At 46.0% G+C, this 17,251-nt stretch overlaps 1 protein-coding gene across 3 annotated transcripts in view; it reads left to right on the forward strand.

Moving 5' to 3' along the window:
• Positions 1-17,251, forward strand: part of LOC124176413 — a 163,109-nt gene that overhangs the window by 134,118 nt on the left and 11,740 nt on the right. For all 3 annotated transcript variants that reach the window (XM_046557681.1, XM_046557680.1, XM_046557679.1), the window contains 3 exons: positions 14,020-14,177; positions 16,459-16,593; positions 16,701-16,912. In XM_046557681.1, the coding sequence (XP_046413637.1) occupies positions 14,020-14,177; positions 16,459-16,593; positions 16,701-16,912 (505 nt within the window). The remainder of the gene's footprint in view (positions 1-14,019; positions 14,178-16,458; positions 16,594-16,700; positions 16,913-17,251) is intronic.

Consider the following 17,251-nt stretch of genomic DNA (forward strand, 5'->3'; position numbering starts at 1 on the left):
GTGATGACGTCGCCACTAATTGTATCGGGCTTCGTGTTAATCATCCGCAGTCTTAATCATCACGAATACGACGAACTGCAATGTTCGCTCTATGTTCTGTGAGACTGATCAATTCTCTAAGAAAGTTCCCCGCGTGGTTGTCGTAACAAGTAAACGATCGTTTCTCAGTCTTGCACTTTACAAACGGACCTTCGATTAATGCGGATTGCACGATGGGTCGAATTCGGTACCGAGAATGTTGAAACTGATCTGCGGGATAAAATGTAGTCCCGGTAGTCCGAATCAACTCTGATTCGCATGCACGGCGTAAAGCTAGGTGTAATATCCACGTCCCTGCATGTATCGTATAACAGAGAAGCTGCTTCTATGGTCAAAGGATTCGAGTTTGATATTGATTACATGCGCGCGAACAAATGCATTCAGCCGGCTTCATGTGTTGGCGTTTCACTCGACCCCGGATGGAACCGAGGTAAGCATGTATTCGTAGGATACGGACGTATGGAATACCCGTGGGTGACCACTGACAACTGATGAACAGCGTGTATCCCGGTCCCTGCACACCGAAAGGGCATCAAGTTTCGACGACCGTACTAGCAGTGATTACTGTGGGCCATGCGATTTAACTTCCAGAGCTCTCTATGCGACTGCGAACAGAACACGTTGCATGCTGGGAGAACGAAAGCTTGTCTGGCGACGCTCGCCCTGGTATACATGCATATGTATGAGGCGTGCGCCAACGGAAGTTGAAGGGAAACTTCCGGTCGGCTGGTTTCGAACGGGACTTGCGGACGGCAACGAACGCAACATGCTGCCTCAGAACTACTGAAAGCGAAATTCGTTCCGAATCGAAAGACTTTATTCATCATACCCGACGCCTCGCAGGCATTGTCTGAGTTGCTAACGATCCACCCTGTCTGTTTTAAAAAATGGTTCACTACCGGAAAACCACCTTATAAAGGTATCAAGCTATATGATAATGCCCATTTGCCATGAGCCTCTTGTCCGAATATGTGAAGGTGGTTCGACAACCGTACGTGTAACACATTTTTTAGATCATTTTGGTCTGCTCAAAATAAAATACAAACTCCTAAGCTGCGTTTGGTTCTTGATTGCGCGTTTGATTTAACCGGACTATGTCTCACAGTTTTGATTAATTTCTTTCACTCTATTTCTCTATTGCCCGAAATCATGGCACCCACCAATGGTAAATTCAGGTCTTTGAAAATCGAAACTTAGACTGGAAAATAGTAGGTTCGTTGCTGTGAGTAGAATGGGCACCTAGCTAGTTTCAAACTAGCTGTTACAGGTCTCGAATTAGTGCAAAACAAGCCATGAGAGAATGAGAAGGGAAGGAGGTAGAGACGAAGAGTTCACCCTCTAATTACACCACGCAGCTCGGTACTCGGAAAAACGTTAACCAACTTTTCCAAATTAATTACGCTGGAACTCAGCTTCCACAAGTCCCGTTCATCCGTCAACAATGTACGATGATCCCCCGCCACTAACACTCAAACTTAATTCCCCACCACGAGTTAACTTTCCTCGTCACCATCTCACATCGCCGCTACCTCTAAACTTTACGTTTAAATCGCACGGTTGTTCTTCCCAGCTCGTCAAGGATATTACCATCAACAAGTATGATCTCAGCGACTAAGAGTGCCACTTTTCGACTAGTTCATCCTTACGACCAAGGGTGTCAACGGTTTAATACCACGAAGTCTCAAGTCTCTCGTACCGATAAAAGTAACAAAAGACGTATTATATTTTCCGCATGGTGGTAATACACAGAGAAACTAAAACACGAAAGAACATGTTCCAACCACCCGACATGGGAAGTAACGGGATACACTCTAAATGTCTGATCAGTAACGATGAAGATGTGACATCGAAGTGGACGGGAAGTTGGATCTAAGTTTTTGAAACATTCGGTAGAACATCCTTGCTAATTATCCCATGCAACACCGAACATCGCCATGAAATCCTCAATCAATTCGATAACATTTTCATCCGTCCGGCACGTGTTGCAGCTCTGCGTATAATGCCACCGTATCCGTTCCCCGCCCTGCAGTTTGTCCGTCGGTGCACAGTAGCTGTATGTTTGCGAACCGAAGCATGCAATTTAGCCGCAAACGGTGCTTCCCTCACCCTGCGCCGTCGTCCCCACGTTCATTCTCGTCTCAACCCCGAATTTCCGAAGCTGTAACACGTGGCCCGTGGCAAGAACGGGATGCCGGCTATCCCGACGTGGTAAGGGAGGCTGGGTTAATCAGGGACATCCGTCCCCTAAGACATCGCAACGCGATCCCCAGCTTAACGGGACACGCTGCAATCCGACCCGCAACACGTCCCTGGTCTAATCCCACAGACACATATTAAGTGCACGGATTCGGGATTCTCGATTTAGGATATCAGAGAACGAAGTAGCGACACGTTGACCCTCGCTTGAATTTATGCATCAGGCTTGAGTAATTGATCCACCTCGATGCCTCGATGCTAGGTCCATCCGTGCTCCTCCTCCTCCTCGTAGTTTGTCTTCTTTTTCTTCTTTTTCTTCCGCGGCTTTCCTTTCTAATGGTGTTTTGACCTTTTTTATACGAGTTTGACTCCTTCGACTGACTGAAGAGCAACCTCGTACGGTGTAGTGAAGTTCTTTCGGCGGGAGCCAAAGCCACTCGGTCTTCGAGAGATAGTTAATGTTGTGCTCTACTTGGCAACTCGTTAAACCCTAAAGAGAAATTTTGTACGCTGCTACACTTTCGAACAACTTAGACAACTTCGAGTCGACTAGCCCAGCGTCACGTAGTGGATGAGAGGTGGGCAAACGAACGTGTGAATGGGCCATAAAATGAACCAAAATGCCGTAGTTAGTATATACAAGGTACGCTCGTCCGTATACTTCGATGATGAGATCGGGGGATGAAGCCGAAGCGAGCAAAAACTTCGAGTCGTAGATTCGATTGCGTTTGATGACTGTAACCGCTTGAGGAGCATTTTTTTATTCTCAGTAAACGATTGATAGTCCTCGTTATATCTTACATACTCACATATTTCTTTCAGTATTCGTTCAAGGGCTGAAATTTTACAGGCAGAATGATGTCTAACTTCGAGAGTTCACCTAATTCAGCAAACTGAGAAATTGAATTTGAAATAATATTTTCATAACGAAAATTGCATTATCTCTAATATCGTCATCTCAGGTATATGTCTGTACAACGTATATACATATATATCGTATAATACGGCATCGAATCGATGTCTCGAGAGCAAAATTACATTCTCATATTACGATCCCCAGCCCCTCGAGCCTTAACAATGTTATGAACAACAATTTTTCCGCAGAATAGCGTTTCTTTCCGCAAACCACCTCGGGAAAAACGATTTCTGCAGTCTTCGATATAGATTAAAAGCGAACGAACGAACAGACCACAACACCACTTGATATAATAATACTTTCCTGTATCGATGTCAATTGAGTAGGAAGTATAAAATTGTGGAAACTCGCTACGAGCCTTGAAGATGATGAGAAACGAACCGAATACTTTTAATGCCAAAATATTCAATCGGCTGAGCATCAAATTGCGTTGATTTTCTTGGAAACATTCAATCCCAAGTCATTTTCCGTCAATAAGTCGTGTTACAGTGCGTCGATATTGACGCCTTCCAATTTAATTTTGATAGAAAATATACATCGAGATAAATTGATCGAAAGCCCAATTTAAATTTCGCCGTTACGCCTAAGCAAGTAAGAGCGCAGGTTGGGAGGAATCGGTAAAAAAAAAAAAAAAAAAACACGGATTAAAATTCACTCGTCAAAACGGCGATTCGTTATTCAACTGAAAGCGCCAACGAGCACGATAACGGGGAGCCAAACCCGATCATACCTACCTTCAATCGGGCTAATCCGGCGCTCGTTACTCGGGCATTAATGGGTATTTAATCCGATTTTAAATATCGCAAAGGGGCGCCGGCCATTCCCCTCTATACGGTTACGTAAGCTAATTATTTCATTCGCATCGGTGTACCAAATACGCCGGTCATACCGCGCGTTCTGGGAATTCCGCACTGCCATCGAGAGCGGTATAAAATATCAGATCCGTTTCATTAGCTATCGCTCTTTGTTATCCTGGCGTAAGAGAATGGAGACATTTTGAATTCCGGAAAAAAATAAATAAATTGCAACAATAACAATCACCAAACGAACGTTCCGAAAATTGACTGTAAACAAGCGAATTTTTTTCTACCGCTATACCGCGAGAGTAATAAATCATATTTAGTGAAAATCGATGCATTTAGATATCACACGCTTCCTACCCTCGTTTTGCTCGAAAAATTTCGTTAATAAGGCGTAGCGGGTCATCAATAACATCCATCGACTTATCTACAATAGTACGGCGTATTCGCTTGACGTTGAGCCGTAGCTGCGTAAATTAATGTTTTAATTATTTCCTTGTGGTATTTAAGAACTCCTCATGCGAACGTATAAAGAACCAATAGGGAATAAAGATCTCTGTAAGCACGCCGAAGGTCTACAGAGGGTGCAGAAGGACGTGGTTGTTTTATAAATTCACCCCGTTTCCAAGCCCTGACTGAAACGAGGCTGCCAGGTGCGGCGGTTTCAGGTTCTCTTGGTCTGGGGTCGTGTGCCGTGAGTCTTGAGTCCTGATCGTGAGTCGTGCGACGCGTGAGTGTAAGCAACAGGTATAAACCCCCGTCACCACCGGGCCGCCCACTTAACGTTGGCAGCCGAGCGACGCTGCCCTGCTGCTCTTACATATTCAGAGCACGCGTTGAAGTTGCGGCGGCGGCAAGAGAGATAAGGATATTACCATATCTCAGACTTTTAATTGCGCGAAATATTACCGACCGAGTACGCCTCGCTTCCGCCCCTCTCCCCCCTCGCGATGAATATGTTTGTAAATTTTTACTCCGGCGTCACGGCATCCCCGAAACTAATTGATAAGATCTTATTGAATAACACGAGGACTCCCCGCTTTTCTAACCCCCTTTGCCTTTCACGAAAGCTCTTATACCTACGACTTCCGTCCCTTCCGTACTTACGAAGATTCGTTCCGGATGTCCGACAAAATTTACACCCAAAGATCCCAGAGCTTTTTCAATGATGTATTTAATGTTCTTACGACTGTGAAACGTGACACTTTCGAAAATTTATTGCCGCCTTTTAGCTCGTGAAAAAGAAATTACGATAACGAAGATTCATTTGTAAAGGCCAAACATATAATATGCATAATTTTATCATTTTTATGAACCACTTGCGATAAGAATAAATCTTGAGAAATTTCCAGAACACGAGTACGAATACTTTTGTATATTACCGAGTGCTGTTTCAAGAAATCTTTGTTTTCTCTTATTCATTCCATCCTTCCGCTACTTCGTTCGAAATCAATGTACCGCGATTCAAGGAATCCCACGTTTCCGGAACTGCCCATATGGTACATCTGGGTTGGCACAGTAGCTGCCCGCTTAATGAAGATGCCGGGAACAATGGTATATACCTGACCGCATTGTTCGTAGAATTGGTTGTCCTCTTCCGGGAACCCGGGTTCTTGTTTCTAAAGGAGGTGAAGTTTGGTACCTACACGGGAACCGGACTCTCCAGGAATTTCTGCAATGTCCGTTGAAATTAAACGCCGGTATCCCGCACGAATGTCAAATTGTTCGTGTATTCAGCCGGTGCAAATCTCCGCACCGGAGTGCGAGCTTTAACGAGAAGCTTTCAGATGGGAGGGGTTGGATGAATAAGAGCTGATTTCTCGCTGTTTACACGCAGCACTGACCATCGGCTTGAATCGATTGTGGTTGAAGAGCAAAGACTCTTCTAAGAGCTTCTTCAGCCGTAGCTCGTAAAACCGTTCGAGAAATACGAAAGTGGATCGATGATGTATCTCGAAGGCGTTGGATAACGGGTGTTTATCTCGTCATCAGCATCTTGAAAATCCGTGAAAAATCGAAACGGCGTGTTGCGGGCGAGCCGCTAAAACCCATTCAGCCTAAACCTGAAATGACGTCTCTGGGGATCCCTAGCCATCCCCCGCTCATCCCTTTTCTACGCACCCTTATTTTCCCAAATCTGGCTACATCCGGCGCGAATCTCCAGCAGCTCCAGTTAAAATCGGCCGCCCATCACCTCCACCTCCTGCTCCTCCTCCTCCTCGTCCTTCTCCATCTCCCAGATCTCAGCCGAGTTTCTGAGGGGAAAAAGCCAGCGGGTGGAGAGTCGGTGTCACTCACTTGCGAAGGTAGCCGAGAACTCGACGTTCCTTCGGGATTTCAATATACCGAATTAATCACTGCTTGATTGACGACGAGCTTCCAGCCGGCCATTTTCCTTCCGCTAACCCAAGGCAATGAATAATACACATCGAAGGAGAACTAGAATCATTTATAGGTCTTCAATGCGCAACAGTGGCCGAAAGCGTGGTCGAAAATTCATGTCGTTTGGCTCTGAAATCAGATACCGAAGATATTGTATCCGATCGCGGTATTTCGACGATATTGATTAATTCATGTCCTCCTTACTACTGTGATTATACCTAGCTCGTGCCTGTGAGATAAAGGTACGTCCCAAAGGAGTTGAAATAATTTTTGCTAACAACAAGTATACAAAAGTAAAGTCGGTACGAAGAGGAAAGAAAAGAGCAGAGAAACAGCTTTAACGGCGGGTGTATTATCCTTAGCAGTAGGAAGAATTCATTTAGCGTTTGGGACGTTTAGCGGGGTAATTATTCGTTTATTCGATGTAAAGGTAGGGCGGCGACCGAGTTTTGAATTAATCAACGTCTCGACGTGCCGCTTCTATCATGTCCCGATTATCCCGAACGGAGATCCAATCTCCGTCTCACCTCAGTCTCGACTCCGCCTCGACACGAGGATTACGTCAAGATGTAAATTAATGATAGAAGTGCCCGATCGGCGTGGGAGGAGGAGGGGTAAGAAGAAGAACCCGTTCGGAAGAGTGAAATTTCTTCGGTACGTCACGGCGCAGATACGCTCTCTCGATCGGCTCGCGGCCACCTCGGCTTTTCCGTCAATCCAAAAACGAGCCGAGATTTTACAAGCACGCATACAACCCGGCAACGATCCCTTGCCACCAAGCTCTACACGCTCGTTTCCCACCCTCCACCCCTATCGAGCTGTTGCAGGTTTTATAAACTCAACCTCCTCCCTTGACGCCCTGAATACAACCTCCGACGCTAACGGAACATGGCGCAAATTAGGTTCGCGGTAACAAAAACACGGCTATTAATCACCCTCCCCTCCCCCCTTTCCCTCCCTCTCACCCTCGACCCCCACGGGACAATCGTATCGAACGAAGAACGAACGAACGAACAAACAAACCAAACCACCATCCGTGCCATATAATGTACGATTTTTTCTCCCATCGGCTGCTGCAGAAAGATGAGATTACACACCGGCGATTAAATACTGCAGAGCTGATCATCCTGTGATTATATCTTTGCTATAAAAGCATTTTGTATACGAATATTCGACAAAAGTACCTTAAGGGGGGGGTACACCATGCAAGCAAAAAAAAATACTGCAACTTTGCGATTTTTTTTTGAAAAAACGGATTTATTTATGAACATGCGGTCTTGAATACATTAATATATAAGTCTTTGAGAACTTTAAAAAATTTTTTTATTGTCGAAAAATTTCAAAATGGCGTCGTGACAGTTGGATCCCCAAAGCCGCTCGGAAAAATGGGGTGCGAGATTTGGTGGAGTCGTGGATAGTCCTAGAACACACAAATTACAAAAAATTAGTTGTATATTATGTTTTCTTGTCCACTACGTACCACTTTTTTGATATCTAGTCTCAAAAATTTTTTATGATTGTTTAAGTGACGATTTTTTTTTTTTTTTCAATTTTTCGACAACGTTTTTGCGTCTTCAAACGGTCAAAAAAAATTTTTGAGACTAGATATCAAAAAAGTGGTACGTAGTGGACAAGAAAACATAATATACAACTAATTTTTTGTAATTTGTGTGTTCTAGGACTATCCACGACTCCACCAAATCTCGCACCCCATTTTTCCGAGCGGCTTTGGGGATCCAACTGTCACGACGCCATTTTGAAATTTTTCGACAATAAAAAAATTTTTTAAAGTTCTCAAAGACTTATATATTAATGTATTCAAGACCGCATGTTCATAAATAAATCCGTTTTTTCAAAAAAAAATCGCAAAGTTGCAGTATTTTTTTTTGCTTGCATGGTGTACCCCCCCCCTTAACGAAAAGCTCTGTGTTCATCAGGCTTTTCTTAAAGTATTTTCTAACGAAGTGAAAAACTAGCAAAATGATCCAAATGCCGGTTTTTCTTCAGGATATAAAACAGTTCTATTGATCATGAAGTTTACATAATCGCGGTACGATTTTCACGTAACGATTCAATAAGTAAAACTGAGGACGCGTATCCTGGCACGGTTAAAGGTTATAAGGTGAAAGTCCGTGGTATTCAAGCTCAGGGTAATGTGACATGGCTGCTGATATGCCTCGCGCGCTTCGTGGGTGGCATACTTAACTCGTACCATACGCAGTCAAGAACAAGATTGCCAATTTCTTTGCTTCATCTCGTGATTCACCAGTGGGTGGGCTGAAATTATAAATTACTGCCAAGCCAAGCCCCTCGGATGAAGAAAAGAAAACGTCGTAGATCGCCTTGAGACAAGTAACGAGATTACAATCACGAAATTTCTTCATTTTTGTAAGCACTGAAATTGCAAAGAATCAGCCGAGAAAATTAGCACACATACACAAAAGGACCCACCGTGCTTCATGGCCTTTTCACGGAATTTTCGGAGAGGGGAAACTGCCGCACAGATTTCCAGAATTTCCAATCTCACTGACGGAATGTCTTGGCGTGCCGACTCGCGCACGCGACTCACCGCTTCCAAGCCTATTAATATGTGCTTCTATTTTAAAACCCCGTCTCGTGAACTGGCGAGACGCGAGACGCGAGACGAGAGAAAGATCTTGTAAAATGATCAGCTTGCGCCTTGTGTGACGGGCAATACGAAAGCTAAAAAGCTCAACGAGTTCGTCTTCCTCGACAAGCGACTGCAAAATGTGGCCCAACGATCGGCACCTATTGCCTCTTACGTATACCTATATGTGCATCTCTTTTCTCTTCCGCGGTGCTTTTTTCACGATGTTTCGAGGTCGAAAGCGTTACACGTAACTACGGAGCAAGATTGTGTAAGTGCGATTAGTCCGAGGCCACGTGTTGCTTGAAACAAGCCAAGAAGTGCGTCAATTGTGAGTCATAGTGCTAAACATTAATTCTTCCGGAAAGTTTTTCCCAATATGTTAATCGGCACGATGGGTATATTTTCATCCGGGCTACTTCGGTAGAAGCTCCGACGTGGAATATTGAATAGATAGAAGAGTAAAGAATCGTTGAACCTATGTCTACTGAGCATAAATCTGGATCCCAATGTAATATGCAAAAGTGAAACTAGGTGAACGTAAAATCTTAAACGAATATCAGAAGCGAAGGAATTGATCAAGGTTTCCTTAGTCTCCAATTGTAGTCTTTAAAGCCGTTGATTAAAAGTAACAAATTGACGGGCCAACTCGTTCCGTAGGCAAATTACGTACCTATTGTATTTGCCCATTGGGCAAAATCGGGCGTCCGACAGGCGTAGTCAATAGTCAATCGCAATTATTTTTCCAGGCAAGCAAATATCCTGGCAGTTGATTAAGCCGCGATAACTAGCAATTAACAAAGCCATGAAAGCAAGGGCAAAGCAACAGGAACCTTCGATCGAACCGCCACACAGTGAAGCCGAGTTGGGAGCCGGTGGTGGCGATGGCGGCGTTGCAGGGACAGGCCAAGTTGATATACGTTTTAATATCCGGACAATCTGTCGGCAGAGAGGGAGGGCGAGACAGAGAAAAGAGAGTGAGAGAGAGAGAGAGAGAGAGAGAGAGAGAGAGAGAAATGGATAGATAAAGAGAGGAAGAATGAGGGATCCAGTCAGCGATGCTCACTGGATCCTGGGACGAAAATCCATCTCAACAAAGTACTACGGAATACGTTTTAGCTTGTATCGCCTGCGCTTCTCGCTGTGCTCAATTCCACCTTCGGTATCCCCGGAATGCCCGTAAACTGTTCAAAAATAAAATAAAATCAAGACTCAGAGTGTGAATTTTGGAAAAAAAATATACAAATTGCAAATGTCGCGTGTTTTACTAAATGCGGTAAAGTTCCACGGTAAGATAGGTAGGCGTGTTGACGAGTTGGCTGTACTCCGCAATATGAACGCGAGCCCGAAGCGAGGGTTGAACTATTAGCAAATTACCGAAGTTATCGTTGTGATTGACTGCCGGAGATTGACGCGCGGCCTGCAGTCAGAACCGACTAACACTTTAACTTTTCCAATTGTGATTGCATCGCGTTTCCATCAGCTGATTTATCGACGCGGTAAACAAGGTAGAGGTAACTAATTATCCCATGCCGCGTGCGTGTAACGGGCGAAAGATAAATAAAGTCGACAGCGTTACTTTCGACTCAAGTACGTTCTTTCCTCGACGCTGAGAACACGCGGAGAATCATATTCGTCGTATAAGCCGCGAACAATGCGATATCACCGTCAATCCCAAAAATTGTAGCCCATGTTCTTATTGTAACAATGAGAAGCCGACGTGCCGGGTATTCGAATGGAGCAGATGTGACGAGGATTGGTCGAAGGAGTTTCCGTGGGTTGCGCAGTAACCTACACCGGTCAGGGGGTCGCGATACAAAGCGCGGAGAGAATATCTCGCACAGAGAAATTTATTCATGACCCCATAAAACTTATAGTACCAACTCGTTAATCAGAATCTTCGCTCCTGGTTCTGCCACCGAAGCAGCGGTGGTGGCGGATGCGCAAGGCAGCGGCAGAACTCCACACCGCATTACCGGCATGGTGCGACTGCACTTGCAAGCTGCGCTGCATTGCACCGAACTTCGCACTACGTTGGAACGATAACTCTGCTCCGTGCATGATATAACATAAGGAATCGCTGTATCCGTAGAGATTACGAAGTGGCACCTTCTGGGATAGAATATAACGCGCGCTGAAAACGTTACAAGTACACAGAGCTCATCGATCAGTTTCATCGTCTCGTCAATATTCTTATAATGCTTACCATTATCGACCTCTCGACGTTAAATCTCAACGTATTCTCGCGCAACGGCGATCTCTGAATGCGGCTTCTTACCGCACGGCTCGAATGATGATGCGATATTGGTTCTTCATGCTTTCCCCCCGCACAGACGTAACGCAGTTCGATGGCTGCACTCCCGAGGGGAGTTAGCAAGGGTCTAATTTCAAGAGTACCTTTTCTCTGTTTGCGAGTCCGTCGACAAGCATGGAAAAGTACACGCATGTTCCGTTCGACAACTTCGTTGCGATTTCCGACCACCGATCAAATCGTCAGGTCCTAAAAAGTCGACGGCAGAATCGTTCCTGCTGAGTGCGATGCCGGAGGTGCGATTCGCAGACGAACTACGGCAGCTGAGTGTAAACGAGACGAAAATCCGCGACACTTACATGTATTTTCTATGAGCTGGAGGGCACGTGATCCTAGAGGAGGAGAAGGAAGCCGATAATCGATGCGAAAAAGCAGATTTTCCGGTTTGTCAGGACGTCGGGAACAGGTTCACGAGGCGAGATAGTTGCCGGGCGGAAAAACGTCTGGCCCGAGTTTGTCGGTAGAGAGAAGAGAGGAGGGAGGAAGGCTGCCGGGTGATTTGTAGGAAACAAATAATTGTCCCGGCTGTGTCAATCCCAGGGTGCGCGTATTAGATTCTGCCCGTTCGGAGCTTCGATAATTCAGTTTGACCTGCAAGAAGGAAATCGTTCGAATTTGTCTCGGCCAGACGAGCAATGCTTCTCGCCTGTGTATACCTGCCTACACCTATACGCGTATTTATGTCCTCTCATCAACGTACGACCGAGGGTCAGCAATCAAACGCGAAACTTGATCGAGGAAAACGAGAATGAGGTAAAGAAATAAAGAAAGATGAAGAAAACATAGCGCACGTTTCCATCAATTTACCACTACTCCGCGCTTTAGGAAGCAACAAGCTCCATGTTCTCCCGTTAACGAGGTAAGACTTTGACACGTTCTTTCTCTCTACGCTCCGCCACGGCGTTGTCGAGGGCGTAACGTGAGCCGGTAAATTGCCCACTCGCAAAGAGCGTAGTGTTGGATAAAAAATGAGAATAAACCAGACAGCGGACAAAACAGCTGTGTAAAAGTTTTTAACTACGCCAGAAAGTCACGATCCCGTGTTCCCGAATACGGGCAACGTGTCAGTCGTTGGTGGTGCCGATGGCGGTCCTCTGCAGGGTTAAAGTGACGGGAGACTTTTTATTTCGAAGGGTTTCGAAGGACCGTGCATGGAAGGCTTCGGGCATGAACCGCGGCGCGGGGAAGAGAAAGCGACGGGACAGACAGAGGAAGGATATGGACAGATAAATACCGAGAGTTTCAGGGTTGAGGGTTGAGGGTTGAGGGACGACGGTTGGAGGCTGCGCGAGGAGGATCGAGGATTTCATAATCCCAGAACGATACGCGTCCACAATACACCCCCACCCCCGCCCCCACGAGCCCCATGCACCACCAATCCGCCTTTTTCGCAACGATGCGATGCTACATCGATTTTTAATGCAACGCGTTCGTTCACGCCGAGCTGCCGCTGTTGCTCTGCTAAATGACAATTTTTTATGCCGCCAGCCGCGTCTAGACGTCGGATAAGGGTTGACGCCACGAGTTGTGGTCGGCGGGGAAACTCCGATCAAATAATCGCACCACGGAACAGGTATGACTCGCTCAATCATGCTCTCATTCATTGGTCATCAGGGCAACTGAATTTCAGCCCCATCCTCCGGTTCCCTCGTGGTCCGATTGATCCGCTTCGAAATCCACTGTTCTCGTTCGCCTCCAAACTTTCGTCAGCTATTGTATTGGCAATTATTTGTTTTCAACAATACCCGTCGAGATAATGCCGTAACTCGTTTAATTTATTTACTCGTCTGGAGGCCAGCAGGGGTCGCTGGAGGTACGATAACGAGCCAACGATTTCAATACTACTTCGACGATCCAAGACCGAAAGATAATTCGAATAAGAGAGGAGACAAACATCCTATACACTCCGACCCACCTGATACATATGCGTGAGATGAGTTAGATGCCGCGAGCTGTCATTTAGAGCGAATCTAAGCGTAGAGGAATCTTTGGGATTTCGAGTTGTTGGAATCCGGTCGAATTGCATGTTTCTTAATCAGTTTGACCCAGATGTGAAACCTGGGTGTCTATTCCTGGCGTCTAAATGCGAGGCTATCCAGTGCACGATAATAATTATGGGTGAGTCGTTGAACAGACGTGTGCGGCCCAAAGATTCACCGTCATCCCAGATTCACACAGCTGCATTACCGGCGTGTTTAGCGACTAGACACTGGTATACGTACAGCGTATAGGTACCAACGGAAAATGTTTGTTTTATACGGAGTTACCGTCGGGTTTGCTGCATTTCGTATTTTACAGAGCAGCTCTCGCTCTGAGGTTCCTGCAGTTAACGTCCGCACAATTCCCGTGAGGTAGGTATAGAGCGAAAAGGGAAGGAAAAGAAACGGAAAGCGGCGAACTTGTTAGGAGGAAAGTACCGCGGCCGATTTCTGGATCGTTAACTTGAGCTTTCCAGCAGCGTGCTGCCCCGCAGTAGCCTGGGATTTATAGAGTGGAAATAATCGATTGATTGGATACAACGGTAGCCGGCACGGCGGCAGTTCCGTTCCAACACACCGAGAAAGATTTAAAGCTCGATCATTTTTCGAAAACAGTCGCGGTCCAGCCACCGAGGCATAACCCTAATCGCCGAGAGAGTTTCTCATTCGTCTAATAAATTATCCCCCCTTCCACTACGAAACTTGTTTGCCGCTAAAAATAAAGCGCAACGCCTCCCCGAGTCTCGATGACCGTCTACTTACTTTCCATGGTCTCCGATCTGTTTCAGTTACTACGCTTCGACGGCCTTTCCTCCGCGCTTGGCGCCCCCCTTGAAACGGCCGCGTCTCATGCCACCGGCACGACCCCAGCAGCCGAAACAGCAGAAGCAGCAGGCGACAGCCAACAACGCGACGGTGCCGAGCTTGAATCAGCTCAAAGTGTACAGTGAGTAGATGAAAAATTGTAAGCGTTTCTTTCAGGACTGTTGCAGGGTCAATTAGGGTATTGAATACGAGGAAGGGCGAGAGAGGGGTAGCGGGAATTTTGATCGTCTTTGTAAATTAATTGCTCGATCACAACGAGCCGAGTCGACACTCGGGAGAGACGCGACGCGACGCGTCTCGACGGCGAAGGGAAACGACTCAGCGACGTCGTTTATAACGGAGCTGCCATCGGCTTCTGAATTGCGCATTTATGAATATAAATTAACTGACTTATTGAGTTTAAACTCGAAAGTTATTAATAACCCGCGTACGGAAGACGCGAGAGAGACGAAGAGGAGACGAGAGAAACGGCGGAGCCTCCTCGTAACAAGGGAAATGTGACTCTCGGGGTAAAAGTAGTGAAAACAGACGACGACAGGCGTAATCTTACCAATTTCATTCAAACAACGCAGCACTCCTCCGGGGTCCCTGCAGTATCCTCTATCCACTTTAAAACTAAAAAAAGGGTCAAGTATGTATAATGAACATATACGATCCCGAAAATTTTATAGAACACAAAATGTGGCGGGGAAACCGTGCGAAATTTATCAGAAGTTTAAACTCTCCGGATTTTGTTTCCTGGTACTAATTTTACTCCTGAACCTATAAGTACCAAGGAACAAAACGTACGAATGTGACATTACGGACAAGGGAACGGAAAATAAAGCGAAAAAGCGTATAGCTGCTTTCACTCGTATCGAATTCCTTCGAAACCGGATTCGGGTTTAGCGACGAAGTACGTTTATTAATCGTTAACGAAGCAGTCACTTTACAAACGAACAATTTTACCGTCCATGATTATTACCGCGATTCGTCGCTATTCATTCATTATACAAACTGACTATGTAATCGGTTCGATCAATCCTTGTCTTGGCTTCTGTGGCTGCTGTGTGACAGAGTCCTGAGGCAGGTAATTGACTTTTGACTCGAGTCGACTCTGACTGAATTCGGTTGGCACCGAGGAGAACGCGGCTCGCTTTGAACTCGGCTAAGAATGGGACCGAAGTCAGTTCCGACTTGATTTATCCGAGTGTTTTATGGCCGGTCTCGTAAATTTCAGATTGAACTTCGCCAAGTCGAGGAATAGGGGCGGTAGAAAGGGAGGGGTACGAAGAGGGGGCAAAAGCTGGGCCCAAGCGGATGCAATTAGTTTCTTGTCAACACCCTCGCCTGGTTAAGGGAGCGACCTTCGCTTAATTACCAAAGTCCGGAGGCAGAGGGCGCGAAATTAAGAATTTTACAAGTTCTTATTACCATTTCCCTCCCGCGCCGCGTCCGGATTGATCGGCAAAAACTTTACCGAGGGTATAACCTATGCGTGTGTGTGCATGTATACGTACACCTATATCCAATTGCGCCGGGTGGCAGCGTTTCAGTTTCAGGTGCGACTTCCTGGCTGGCTGCAGGCGACGAATTCCAACTCAGCAGTTAATTATTAGCTGCCTCGTTAATTCAATCGTATTCAATCAGCTTTGCTATGATGGTGAAAAATTTTCTACGTAAAATATTTCACTGCGTATAACGAACTTCGATCAATTTTTTTTTTATTCCCTGTTTTATGTGTGAGGAAAAATTTAATAGGTTTAGCGGATACGAATTCTCCGGCTTATTAAAGTCGAGTAATTGTACTGGCGACCTTTTGCCTACTTCAATCAGGTTTCGCCGAATCTGACAGGGATCGAAATGTGTGGTGAAAAAGAAGAAGAATAAGAAAAATAAAAGAACCAACTCTCGCGAGAAAGAAATGCGGAAGCCGCGGGTGAAATTGGCCGGCCAATAAGACGGGGAGACTAGCGGACGCTAGGGCGAAAGGGGCCCGTAAGCTGTTTTATACTTTTATCCACTTTGTTCAAAGAATGCGAATATTGCTGTCAATTTGGCGAAGAAGCTACCTATATTTCCGAACGACGAATCTGGATTCCATTGATATTTATGGGGTGGAAAGTATTACAGTGCCTACCGACCCCGTGCACCTTATAAACCCCCCATAAATATAACTTAGCTCTAGTTTCGACCATGCTGCACACAGACATGCGAAAACCATTTCCGATCTTTCATTTAGGTATATACATATAATCCGAAGTTCATAAAACACTCGTATTCGATTTTGACAAACTGCAGTGTAGGCACCTAACCGAACGAGGGTCGAATAACAGCTTCGGACTTCTTGTTCTATTTTTAAATCGTGTATCATACCGATCTACGACCGTAGAGTGTTAAAACTTTTTCTCTCCTCCTTACAGGCAATCCCGACATTCTGATATGCGGCAACTGCAGAGAAATGTTCACAGACCTCGGCGAGCTTCTCGAACACAAGCGCAACTACTGTAAACTACGGTTCACATGCAAATGTCACACCTTCAACGGAGCCACGCCAAGTGAGTAGACATCGACGAGATCTCGTCGAATTCGCTACGTCGACAACGCCTGTCGAAATTTCTTGTCCATTCTATCTAAATCTTCCCCTGTTCGTTTCTCAACGCAGAAAGTGACTCGACAGCGTCGCTGCTTTGCGTACTGTGCAAGGATGCCTTCCCATCGGCGTGGGAACTCATGGTCCACGCGCAAGCGGCCCACATGATCAACATTTACGAATTGGGAACCAGGCCGCAGAGCCCACGATCTGGACAGAGTCCCTCACCTCACAGCCCGAGCCAACTCGCTAAGGAAACCTCACCCTCGCCCCAGGATATTCAGGTGAGCAGAGAGTCCTTCTTCGATTGACGTCTCTTCGCCACGTTTCCTCCACCCTTGTCCCCTTCCTTTGGCGAGAGTCCGCAAGAGGTGGCTTTTAAAGGCGGTGTGCGACCGAAGAGGGGATTTTGTTTCACCGGGTAATTTTGAGAAGAAAGTCGTTTCGAGGATCGACGCAGGTGAGAATCCTTGCAGCAGCGTGAGATATATAAATGTATATACCTAGACTTCAAGTCGTAACGGTCGTACACGCGGTGCAGAGGGGGTAAAAGGCGACGAAGCGTCGAAACAACTAGCCGCCTCCGCCCCTCCGCGATCTAATTATAAACGGCATTGTTCGCC

This window comes from Neodiprion fabricii, chromosome 2 (assembly GCF_021155785.1).
Source record: "Neodiprion fabricii isolate iyNeoFabr1 chromosome 2, iyNeoFabr1.1, whole genome shotgun sequence".
NCBI classification, from domain to species: domain Eukaryota; kingdom Metazoa; phylum Arthropoda; class Insecta; order Hymenoptera; family Diprionidae; genus Neodiprion; species Neodiprion fabricii.